This window comes from Squalius cephalus, assembly GCF_949319135.1.
Source record: "Squalius cephalus genome assembly, chromosome: 10".
In the NCBI taxonomy this organism is placed as follows: Eukaryota; Metazoa; Chordata; class Actinopteri; order Cypriniformes; family Leuciscidae; genus Squalius; species Squalius cephalus.
The window spans coordinates 37,992,413-38,005,394 of record NC_137131.1 but is presented as its reverse complement, the minus strand read 5'-3'; the positions used below and the strand labels follow the sequence as shown (position 1 = coordinate 38,005,394).

The 12,982-nt window shown below is 37.3% G+C and overlaps 1 protein-coding gene across 4 annotated transcripts in view; it reads right to left on the bottom strand.

The window, feature by feature from the left end:
• The window catches only part of myh11a (myosin, heavy chain 11a, smooth muscle), a 35,241-nt gene that overhangs the window by 17,995 nt on the left and 4,264 nt on the right, over positions 1–12,982 (bottom strand). For 3 of the 4 annotated variants that reach the window (XM_079882677.1, XM_079882680.1, XM_079882678.1), the window contains exons 2-6: positions 12,458–12,820; positions 10,797–10,953; positions 8,094–8,121; positions 3,570–3,672; positions 3,130–3,156 (exon numbers count right to left, since the gene is read on the bottom strand). In XM_079882677.1, the coding sequence (XP_079738803.1) occupies positions 3,130–3,156; positions 3,570–3,672; positions 8,094–8,121; positions 10,797–10,953; positions 12,458–12,799 (657 nt within the window). In that variant the 5' untranslated portion in view covers positions 12,800–12,820. The remainder of the gene's footprint in view (positions 1–3,129; positions 3,157–3,569; positions 3,673–8,093; positions 8,122–10,796; positions 10,954–12,457; positions 12,821–12,982) is intronic. The other variant, XM_079882679.1, reaches the window with a different exon arrangement.

Below are 12,982 nucleotides of genomic sequence, written 5' to 3'. Positions count from 1 at the left end.
AACCACTGGGAAAAAAGAATGGCCATGTTCTGTGGTGCATTTTTGAGGTAAGATAATCTGCAAGTTTGTTTTTAATTTATTTAATTTAATAGGCTATTGCTCATTTCGTTTGCAAGCGCTGTTGCGAGCAGCCTGAGCCTGCCTCAGTATTTCAAAAAAAAAATGTACTCACTGTGGTTTAATAAATAAACATTTATTAAACTAACTGTCTGTGTGATATGCTTGAAGTTTTTTATATCTATTGATTTTATTGTAGACAAGTAAAGTATTATAGCATTGATTTGAGAGGCTCAATTGATCAAACATGTTTTACTTGCTGTCGGCTCGGTTTGCTTGGTCGTCATTAAAAAAAAAAAAATGCTCCAAACATTTGTCTAAATTAACCTAATAAAGAAATGAAAAGAAACATTAATTTACATAACTAACAAAGAAACATAACTAACAAAACTGAGCTATTTTAATGGCTGCAAATAGGGCAGGCTGCCGCTGTGTAATGAAAAAAAAAAAAAAAAAAAAAGGGGCTCGGGTCGGGCTCGGGCTTATAATTCTGATGAGCTGTCGGACACGGGTCGGGCTAGGGCCTGAGCGTCTCGGGCCAGGGCCGGGCTCGGGCCTAAATTTGAGGCCCGTGCAGGGCTCTAATCCTGTTTTTTTGGATCAAATAGATCCCAAACCGAGTTCAAAGTTCTGAAAAACCCAAAGGGCAGGTTTGATCCAGATCAAATTTAAGATCGGATTACATGATCTGATCTTAGTTCAGAATCCCTCTTTTGCTTTTGAAAAACCCATTTCCAAGATTTGATCCAATCCGTGATCCGAAATCCCACTGGATTACTTTTGAAAAACTGGGCCCTGGTGTTTTAATCTGTTTCTTTTGTGCACTTTTGATCACTTTTGTCCTGATTTCTTCGAGGAGAGGGTAAATGTATGGGCTTTTTCAGATATTTCGCTCTAATGGACGAAATAAGCAATTTACAAATGAACACGACCAGAGACAATGGAAAACATATGGAGAGCAGCAGCTTTCGTTTCTGCTCTGACGCCGAAACGCGTGTTAGAAATCAGGAATGGTGAGAGAACATTGGGCTTGGTTCATTTTTCCTCTTCCAATCAAACTTGGGTCTCCAGCCGACAAAGTTTAAATCTTATCTGGCTAGCTTCACATAATGTTTACGCATTAGGTCGATAGACGGTCTTTTGTGGCTTGGTCGAACACATTCGACCACATGAGCGTCTACACTACGAAAGCAATCCGGTCAAATGCGTGTCCTACTATACCTATGGAAGTGGGCAAGCTCAAAGTGTTTTAGACCTCCTTTACACCTGTATTTAGGGTTGTCCAATTGTGATCCGATCGCCCAAAATGCATCTTAATTCCAGGTGTAAACAGGGCCTTAGATTCACATTTTTAGACTTAAATGAAGCAGAAAAATGTTTTAACCGTGACACAGACTCTCAATTACTTTCTTACTGAGCATCAAAAAAAAAAAAGAAAAGAAAAAGAATATATCTACCAGAGGCAGCTTGCCGCTGAGAAGGAAAGAAGATCGCTGATAGCATCAGACACTGACAAAGAAAATAAAGTAAACTAGAAAAGAAGTAGAAAGAGGAACTTTTAGAATGATGGAGACAGAGAGACTGTTGACAGAGAGATTGCTGGGAAGAAAGAGGACAGAGTGAAGACTGTATAAACATTCTTAAAGCACTTAGCTAAGTTCGACAGCTTCTTTCATTGGTCTCAGGGCAGAGAGAGGCATATTAACTAACAGATGACAGTTTTATTGGTCCATAGAGTGCCGTTCAGAGTATGTGAGTGGGGCGGAGTGTAGCTGCGAAGTCAGGGCATCCGTGTTTTCTCTTGTGCCAAGATCATTCTGACCTTGCTGACATTGTGAACATAACACGTTAATAACCCACAATGCAATTACATAAGTATTCAACACATTTTAAACTATTTTAATAGACTATTATGCACTCAAAAGGAAAGAAAGATGGGATTTGTGAAATATTATCAGACAAAAATAAAAAAAGTTTAGTAAAAATTAATGACAATGTGTGGGGAAATTTAAAGTTGTCGACCAAGTGTTCCTTTTACATTAAACTAAAAATCTAATCTTCTTCCAGATGAGTAATCTATTCAGAATTTGAACACTTGTGATACCATGCTAATGGATCATTTTCAATCTTCAAGATGCTAAAAAAACGTACAATAGAACAATAATGTAAACTCAGAGCGGGTTTCTCTCATCAGTGACTGGAGAATGAACGACAAGTGGGAAATGGAAAACCCAATGTGGAGTTTGACTGGAAATAGCTGTCGATTCACTCCACTCACATACTCTGGTGTTCTCTCTCGCTCGCATGCAATTAACCTTATTTACGTTTAACTGAAAGATGAACTAATTATTTCAACCTTGAACTTTACAGAGGACTAGTATGTAGAAGAAGTGTTTAGTAATTTTCAAAGTAGTGCATTCAAGAGTAACGAAACTACTTTTTTAGGAACCTATTATGGGCATCCCTTTTAAGCTCATATGCATGGCTGTTATGCATAAAATGTCATAAAAACAGCTATAATGTGCGCATATATTTTTGTTTCCTGTGTCGTTCCTCATAAGTACACATTAAACGGAGATCTACATTGAGGTGGGATTTATATTCCTAATGCACACACATATGAGCTTGACAGATGATGCACATGAACCTGTGGTAGATTAATAGGTGATCAAGGAGAAACGGGAAAGGATATGAGATCGTCAATTCAAAAGGCTATATATTGGCATGCACACACACTGTGCTCAGACAGACCGTTTCAATGCCAGGCATCCGCTCTGGCAAAGAAAAAGTTAACCACATCTCAGATGGGGGAATGGCTCACACGTGCTCCGACGACATAATCTTGATATTATTATTTTAGTATAATCTTTTTTTTTTTTTAAACATCATGCGAACACTCAGGCTTTTGGCACACTGTTTGTCTACAATCATTTGAACAGTAGCCGTACAGGTGGTTTATTTAGATGGTCCCTCCATGTAAGACTAGTCTAATGTCACTCTTAGTGAGAAACTCAAGCATGCAAACTCTCAAACCCACACAAGAAGAAATTTTTCACAATCCTTTTTACTCACATAGGCAAACTGTTGTCCTGATTGTTGCTATTTGAGGAAATTAATTAAGGAAATTGTCATTAGATGAATGCGAACTAAGGGCATTCTGTTGCATTCACTGGTTCTCCTTTAGCATCTGTAGAAGTCTTGATTTCCTTGAGATACTAAAGGCTCAACAGCAAATAATATTTTGGTATTAGGCAAAATCAGAGCCAGCATAATCTTGTGATAAATGGGATATGATATCGAAAAAGTGTTCTTATCTGTTCACAATATGACCTTTGCAAATAATTACTCAAGTCATTATTAGAGGATTCAAAATGTCAGACTCTGATATGAAGGAACAGGATCAAAGCAAGAGCAAAGCATAAAAATGATGACTGAACCCATAAGAACCGGCTTGAGGAGAAGACAGAGGTTATCAAAGAGAGAAAGAGTATTTCTAGAGTGTTCATACTTACAGCAGCACTTGTGTCTTTCTTGCCTTTGTGGGACGAGGCCACTACAGCCAAATACTGGATGACTTTCTTGGTGTTTTCTGTCTTCCCAGCACCTGATTCACCACTAGGAAAAAAACAACACTGAATGACAAAACTGTGTTTTCTTACATTGAATAATACTAATAATGGAAATACCAGTGTTTGCAAGGCATCAAAACACCAGCGTTACAGGCAAGTATAGGATCTTAGGATTTGGTTCTATGTAAATGAAATGGCACATCAGAGCCATAATCATGAAAAATAAGTCCATGTCTTGGCACTATATTTGCTGTGTAAATACTTTAGTCACATGACTTTTCTCCTCATCCACCATATTTATGACCACCTGCCGGGGAAAGTAATGGCTGTGAATACAAAACACATGATTCAAGAAAATGATAAATCGATGGTTTTGGATAGTATGTCTATGTACAGTACTTGCAGAAGATTTTTGTAGGAGAAAATTTGTTTAAAACAACTCTATGACTGACAACACTACCATTCAAAAGTTGGGGGTCAGTAAGATTTTTAAAAATGCTTTTGAAAGAAGTCTCTAAGACTCACAAAGCATGCATTTATTTAATAAAAATACAGTAAAAACAATAATATTGTAAAATAATATTTCAAATTTAAATGAACTTTTTCTATATTTTAAAGTGTAGTTTATTCCTGTGATGCAAAGCTGAATTTTCAGCATCATTACTGTCTTCAGTGTCACATGATACTTAAGAATTCAGTTGATTTGGTGCTCCAAAAATACAACATTTGCTGCTTAATATTTTTGTGGAAATGGGGATCATTTTTTTGTAGGACTCCCATGAAAAGAAAAAGTTCAAAAGTACAGCTTTTATTTAAAAAGTGTTAATTTGAACAATTTAAAAGTATTTACTGTCACTTTTGATCAATTTAATGTATCGCTGTCTTTCAAAAGAAAAAAATGAAACTTTTAAATGGTAGGTGTAAACAAAATTAATAGTGTTTAAAAAATATGCATGCATGCAACAAAAAAACTGAAATTAAACTAAATTTTATATCAAAATATATTTTTTTATCATTATCTATAATTTACTTTGTTACAAGAGCTTATAGTGCACTATCGCCTTCTATGATACGAGAGAGATATTACTGAGCCTTCATGCTGACACGCTAACATTTCCATATTAGGAAAACTGAGTCTGGGATCCACAGGCCCTGTGCAGCCGAAGGGCTGATTCTCTGGCAGGAGCAGGAAGCCCTCAGATCAGTAAAGTCATTTAATGGAGAACTTTATACAGCAATGTTTGTAGATCCACAGTTTTTTACCATTTATGATAAGGTATAGTAAAATTCATGATGATCACAGTCACTGTTGCCAACAATGTAACCAAATGGTGATTGAAGTATTGGACAATTCCCACACACTACATTAGATAAGAGGTATGGGCAAACACATGTAGATTTTTGCTTCAGATCAGTGTGTTTTTAACAGTTTAACAGTCCATGTGTTTTAACTTTGGGTGGTTATTCCCAAATGATAATAAAAAAAACATTGCTTTGAGACGGTTTAAAAAAGTGTCTTTCATGGGAAAGTTGGGCCATGCGGAAACATCCTGATGTCATTAGAGAATTCTGTGCCTTAGGAACAGTTGCCCAAGAGCAGTTTAAATGGCTTCAATTTCCTATTCCACACTCAGAGGAAGTTTGCAGACAGTATCTGAGGGTGCCTCCCACACTGACACATTGCATCAACACCATTTTATTTTAACATCCTCATATTTCACAGCTGTTTTATTATCACACAGATGTGAAACAATGATATCGCCTGTAAAGATCACCTTATGTCTTTTCAATACTATAACAGCTATTTCTATTTCAGGTTTTGTTGTGGGGCCTCTACAGGCGCAGACCAAATGCCCAATAATGACTCAAGAAAACAAACAAAAATGAAGTCAACATGCAAGATGATCTGGATTTAGAATCAGGGCAGGGGGCACATTTCCTGCGAGTACGTCGACTCTGAAGAGACACGACCCTTGGGTTCATCTGCCTCGTTCTCAGTGCTGAGGACATTTTGGAAAAAAAGGTCATAGTAGAAGGACTCTTAGTTTAAATTATCTCTATTAATCATAATGTTTATATTTGATAGATGTCGTCTTTTTAATTGTTGTATATTATACTAGAAGGAGCTTATAAGAGTGAGTTCCAGATTTAACATTAATCCTAATTTGTCAAAACTGTTAACTGTTAACGTGACGTGAAGTTCAAGAATGTTAACCCATACTTGGAATTTGTCCTCTGCATTTAACCCATCCAAGTTAGTGCACACACATTAGGAGCAGTGAGTAGTGAACACACACTACAAACCGTGGTCAGCCATGTGCTGCGGCGCCCGAGGAGCGTCTGGGTTTTAGATGCCTTGCTCATGGGCACCTCAGTCGTGGATATTAAGGGGGAAAAGAGCGCTGTTCATTCACTCCCCCACCTACATTTTCCTGCCGGTATTGAGAATCGAACCTGCAACTTTCGGGTTAGAGTCTCTAACCATTAAAGGGATAGTTCGGCCAAAAATGATATTAAACTCATGATTTACTCACCCTCAAGCCGTTCGAGATGCATACTGTATGTCAATCATTTTTCAGACGAACACATTTTCAGTTATTTTAGAAAATGTCTTAGATCTTTCAGTGGTTATAATGTCAAGTTATGGAGTCCACCTCCTTCAAGTCCCAAAAATGTGCATGCATCCTTCACAAAAGTAATCCATGCGGCTCCAGGGGATAAACGAAGGCCCTCTGAGGGTAATCCGTGCAGTTTTGTCGTAAAAATATACATATTTAAAACTTTATAAATGAAAATAACTGGCTTCAGGCAACGGTCGACGCGCGTTCACGGGAGATGGATACCGGCGTATGACGTAGGACGTAGCGTAGGAAGCGTTGTGACGTAGAACGTAGAACTCAATATCCTCTTCTCTAATATCAAAATCCTCCGACATTTTCTTTTAAATACACGTTTTTTAAATCGCGGAAATCCTGAGTGGAGTTTTGTTTTGCTCTGCTCTCTGGCTGCGCTGTCGCGTTCGTTCTACGACATGACGCTTCCTACGCTACGTCCTACGCCTGCATCCATCTCCCGTGAATGCGCGTCGACCGTTGCCGGAAGCCAGTTATTTTCATTTATAATGTTTTATATTTTTACAACAAAACCACACGGATTACCCTCAGAAGGCCTTCGTTTATCCCCCTGGAGCCGGATGGATTACTTTTGTGAAGGATGCATGCACATTTTTGGGACTTGAAGGAGGTGGACCCCATAACTTGACATTATAACCTCTGAAAGATCTAAGACATTTTCTAAAATAACTGAAAATGTGTTCGTCTGAATCTCGGCTTGAGGGTGAGTAAATCATGGGTTTAATATAATTTTTGGCCTAACTATCCCTTTAAGCCACGACTGCCCCCTTAAATCCCTTTATTCAGGGATGTAAACAGTATTAACCACTGTCAGATGACATTAGATAACCTTTAGCTGTGTCTGAAAGCTAAAACATCTGCCTTCTTGTTCAGTCAGTCATTGACTTAACAGAAAGGGACTACAATGCTATAACTTAAAAAAAAATCCATTTCAAACACCATTTTTATTATTTATATTAAGTGCCTGCACAGGAATGTAGGATATCAAAGGGAGCAGAGGATACATGCAAGGCACCTTCAAAATTAAAGCATCTTAAAAGTCGCTGTTGTTACGCAAACACTGGATTCTCAGCACACTTCAAAACAGGCAACTTTACCATATCTAACTCTATTTGTAAGGATGTTTTTCCTCATATAAGATATTTCTGGTGTTTCTGCTGTAATTGTGACAAAGCTGCTTGTTTTCAAACTGTTTTATTAACAGAAAATGGGAATACTGATATATTGAATGGGTTACACTTTATTTCGATGGTCAACTTTAGACATTCTGCAATGATAAGTAACTTTGCAACATGTCAACTAACTCTCATTAGAGAATTAGTAGACTGTTAGGTTAGGTTTTGGGTTTGTAGAATAAGTTAACGTACTTTTAGTCAGTAGAATGTCTGCTGGGGAATATACAAATAAAGTGTTAGCAGATCTTAAGCAGACAGTCTACAATTACTCTAATGACTGCTAGTTGAAATGTAGTTGCAACTTATAGTTAGTAGAATGTTTCAAGTGGACTATTTAAATAAAGTGCTACCTATTAAATGAATTAAAAATTATTCATTTTGTGATTCCAAATTTCAAGAACTGCAATTAGAACAACATTATAAATTATTGAGCTTAGGAGAGAGAGAATAGTATGATTATGGTTTACATGATTTTATGTGGTTTTTTTTTTGCAATGTAATTTAGATAAGAGTTTGTTTGCTTGAATAAATTAAAAATGTATCCATTTAAACATCCTGCAGCCCCCCATGGAAGTCCTGGCCGAGAAGCATTGCTTAAGAGCCAGTTAGACTAAAAGCAGTTACTGCAGTGATGTAAATAAAACTATGAAAAAACTCACGTGCAAAGAATAGACTGGTCCTCTCGATCTGTAGAAAGAAAAGACAGACATTACAGCGGCCCGAGTGTCAGGCTGGTGCTCATGGAAACTGCAAGAGAATATACCATATCATTTATGAACATCATGAAATGCATATGGTCTAAAAAAATACTTTTTTCTTAAAGTCGGCATGAAACGGAAATTGCGATATTTTTTTCCCCCTATTATTTAAATGAAATGGCTTCTTTAAAAAAGAAAGTAGGACGGGACTTGATTTTGTCCATCAGGAATTTTATTGGATCGTTGTGGTTTGCTATTGGTCGATCTCATGTGAGTGACAGGTTGCCCCGCCCTCACACCAGTAAACACATCATCAGAGAATAGCAGAGATGTCACTGCAAGAGGGAGGGGAAGTTGTTTTGATTAAAGGTTACGAGAGCACATAATTATGTGCATGAATAAATAATTTATTTATATTATTTATAATAAATAATACAATATTCCATAAAAAAACAGACTTGTCGATTTTGATTTCACGGCCACTTAAAGTCCAGTTCCTTCCATGTGAAATGGTGTATGATCAAATACCATTGTCATTACAACATCGAATAATGCACAAAATCTAATAATCTTTGATGTTTTAGCGCAGCAATTTGATTTGCTGAGGAAGAAAAACTGACTCCACTATCCTTTTGGGAGTTGCAACACAATTCTTACTGAGTTCAGCAATGGGACAATCATTGATTCATGCTGCTAAAATTAGAACCTGAAAACCTTCTCAGATGATCTTGGTTCCATTTAAGGTTTTCTAATCCTAACCGTACACCACCGAATGAAATAAAACGGCATCTATTATTAGATCATTTATCAAATAAGTATTTTGATCAAGTCAACCAAATACAATCTTCTTTAACCAATTCTAAGCCAATGAATTTGTAGATTAAATTCAAACAGAGTTTGGTTCTTATCTATGATCCTGGGGACTGGACTGACGCCCAACCAGCTAATCAGCTGAATGTGAGCTCGCCTGTTCTGCTCATGTACTATAGAACCTTCTTCTGTTGTAAACACAATGAATGACTATTGCTCATTTTGGATATGACCTAAGCTGGGCAGGTTTCCACATACAACATGAAGCCTGTTCCCTTGTTTCTTCCTAATTAAGGCACAAATCGAGGCATTCGGGACGCAGAAAACCAAATCTAAACACACCGATGGGGAATCTGCACCTCAGCCAAACTGTTTCACAAAAAGCAAGATGCACAGGTATTGTTTTATCCAAGCTAGTAGAAAGTTATGCATTCAAATCCAATAGATTTAATGTCATAAATATACCATTCTTCAAATCATTCCTATTCTTTTCCATTCCATCCAATATGGGCTCCTAAAGTTTTGATTTACGACAAGGCTACACCATTTCACACTTGGTTGAGCATTGAAACCCTACTGGACTTCAAAGAAAGATCAGTTTAAGCCCCTGTGCAGGAATGTGAACACTGGCACTCATGCTTGATCATGCTGGATTTTTACTCATGTCATCAAGTGTAACAGTTCAAGATATTGCTACTACAGGAAGCCTTCAAAACGTGTTAAACCCGTAAGACTTTCGTTCATCTTCAGAACACAAATGAAGATCTTTTTGATGAAATCTGAGAGCTTTCTGTCCCTCCATTGACAGCTACACAACTACTTTGAAGCTTCAAAAAGAGATTGTAAATTTAATCCATATGAGTTTTGTCCAAATTTAAGTATCTGTCAATGGAGGGACAGAAATATCTCAGATTTCATCAAAAATATCTTCATTTGAGTTCTAAAGATGAACGAAAGTCTTATGGGTTTGGAACGTCATTAGGGTGAGTAATTAATGACAGAATTCAAATTTTTCATCAAAAGATGTGTTGTCATGTGATTTTTAGGTGCTATAACTGGACACATTTTGTGCTATGTGAACAATAAATGATCATCTCTCTTCATATAGCAGGAAATGAGTCTCACTGTGAACAACATTTAGGTATGATCTGCATGAATAAGGACATTTACAGGGTTTAAGCATGATTTCTCAACCCATGTCTAATGTAAGCATGAGTGGACTGAGCAGAATTACTCTTGAGGAACAGCGTGACAGCACACCTTCCTACTTCTGCTTTTTGAGAGCAATTTTTTTTTGCAAGTTTAACTGTTTCTCATGAGATAACAGTTTCTGAAATTTTCCATTGCAAACTTTGCAGAAAGGTTTTGTTTTATCTTTACTCGATGAATTGATGCATCAACAACTTCATTAGCAACACTTTTGACCATGCTAAAAGCTGTAAGATTGGGGTGTAAACTATCTTGTGGTTCTTCTTTTCATTTAGCACCTAATTTCACTCAATAATATAGCTTCAAACTTCTGTGGCTAACAACAGCTGTTTTAATTATTTGGAAAGTGTTTAAAATAGCATTAGATGTGTGACCTGCTGGCACATGTGTGCATGCACCCCTCACACCACTGAAGGACCTGTTAACACCAGCTGTCACACTCCATTTCAACAAACACAAATGACATTCGTTATTATAAAGAGATTCTATACTGTTCTGTTGCCAATTAGTGAAATAAAAATGCCTTTCGGATTCACTTGCATTGGAAGTTTCCAAGACAACGGCTATTGTGAAATCCAAACATTCAGATCTAAAGAGAAGCAAGCTATGATTTAATATGCGAACGTCCAGCAGTGCGGGCCTTACCTTGCATCATGTTCCTATAGGCGTTGTCCGTGATGGAGTAGATATGGGGTGGGACCTCGTGGCGCTTTTTGCCTTTGTACATATCAATGATCTTCTCAGAGTAGATTGGCAGCATTTTATAGGGGTTCACCACCACACAAAACAGCCCAGAGTATGTCTGAAGAAAGATAACGTCTCAATTTTCCACTGTATATGAAGTGTTATGAATCCATCAGGTAAAGGACAACAAGGAAACATGGCAGCACAGTACCGAGTCATACAATGTGTGTTAAAATATAAATATAAGGAAGTTAGGATTAAGTCTGTATATTTTACTCATAACATTTGAAAGCGTATAGGCGATGCATAATCCATATGGAAGACTCCTTTTCCCAAGATTTCCTCAGAGTGTCATTAACTAATGGTTTGTTACTAAAACAGAGTGCAAACATAGTTTGGAGGCCAGTGGAAGTTATATAACCTCTCACTCTTGGGGAATGTATAGGCCTACTTCCTCTTTCTTACACTTTAGTGCATTAGATACTGCAAATCATCGCTGCCATTTTAAGCTACATGGTTGTCAGTGCAAAAATTATTTTGGATTGGTTCGGCCACAATACATTTATTTTTAAATGTTATGCATTGGCTGATAATAAAATGTTATGCAATGTAATGGAATAGTAATGTCAGCAGGGGGTTAATGACAAATATAAGTGTCGAAGATAATTGTAACGGTTAACACCCGGAGTGCCCTTTAGAGCCACCAGAGGACACTCCACATCAGACTATTGTCATTCCCTCACAAACTACATTTCCCATAACTCACTGCCCGGACTCATCATCCCTGATTGCACCCACCTGCGTCTCATTACCTTGTCAGTCTCAGCCTATTTAAACCATGTACACTCATTCATTCCCTGCGAAGTCTTGTATGTGTGTCAATGCATTTCTGTGCATGTTTGCATCCTGTTTCTCTCGTCTCCTGGTTTTCTTGAGTCTCTCTTTGCCTCAGCCCTTATCTGTTATTGTTTGGATTGTTTGTTTGTGCACGACCCTTGCCTGGATCTGGATTATGATTGTGGATAACCCTTTAAATAAATACTGTATTTGGATCCTCAACCTTCGTGTCTCAGAGCAGTTTGTGACAATGAATAAGAATATTAATATAAAATATACTCCAATATTGGTTTCACTTGAGCTTGAAACATTTATAACATTTTCAACATTTTAATGACTCTAAAAATGTAATGTGGTGTAACCAAAAATAACATATTTTTCTTGCACCTTGAATACACGAGAGTGTAAAGTGTGATATATATATTACTAATATTTTAACAATACTGCTTCACTGCTTGTATCAAACATAAAATTGTGCTGAGGGTTTCTTTTCAAGCATTTCATCCTTTCAATCAGGCTTTTATGATCTCTTGTCAGTTGTATAACTGATATTTTTAGTTTAGAAATTAAAAATAAGCTTATCATATAAGAGGTGTATTTAAGTCACTGTGTGTATGAATTGCCTTTCAATGTATTTTTTAATAAATTAACAGATACCAACAAAAAAAGTCACGTCAGTCACTGACCCTAAGTCAACTTTATAAATTAGAGAGCATGTTTATTATAATTTACTAAGCAATTATTATTTTTTTTAATATTATTTAAAAGCACTGTGGCAGACTTACATAGATGAGCCCAGAGTAGTATCTCTCCCTCAGGTTGTGCAGAACAGACGCTTCATTCAGGCAGGTGAGCTCCGCCATATCCTCCACCTTGCTGAACTTGGGTGGGTTCATCTTCTGGATGTCATCCTTGTTGACTGTGATTTTCTTTCCGTTGTCCGCCAGCTCCACCAGGACCTCATCACCATGTTCCTCTTTGATGCAGGCCGACTCAAAACCATGCTTCTCAGAGGGGACCCACACCAGCTTTTTGGCTGTCCAATCTGCCTGTGCGACGGGGCTGTTAATGAAGTCTTTGTCCGTGAAAAGGAATTTCTCGTCCTCACTCAAGCCCTTTTTCGTCATTTTGGTTCTGGGTTAAGACAACTACAAATTTGAGAGGAAAACAGATTTTTAAACACAATGTTTTCTTTCTAAATGTTAACAATATTGGCAACAATATTGGATCTGTGCAGTAGACTTTAATTAAATACAAGTTGCAAAAGGCAGGGCTGTAACCACCACAGATGCCCATCCCCAATATCTGAT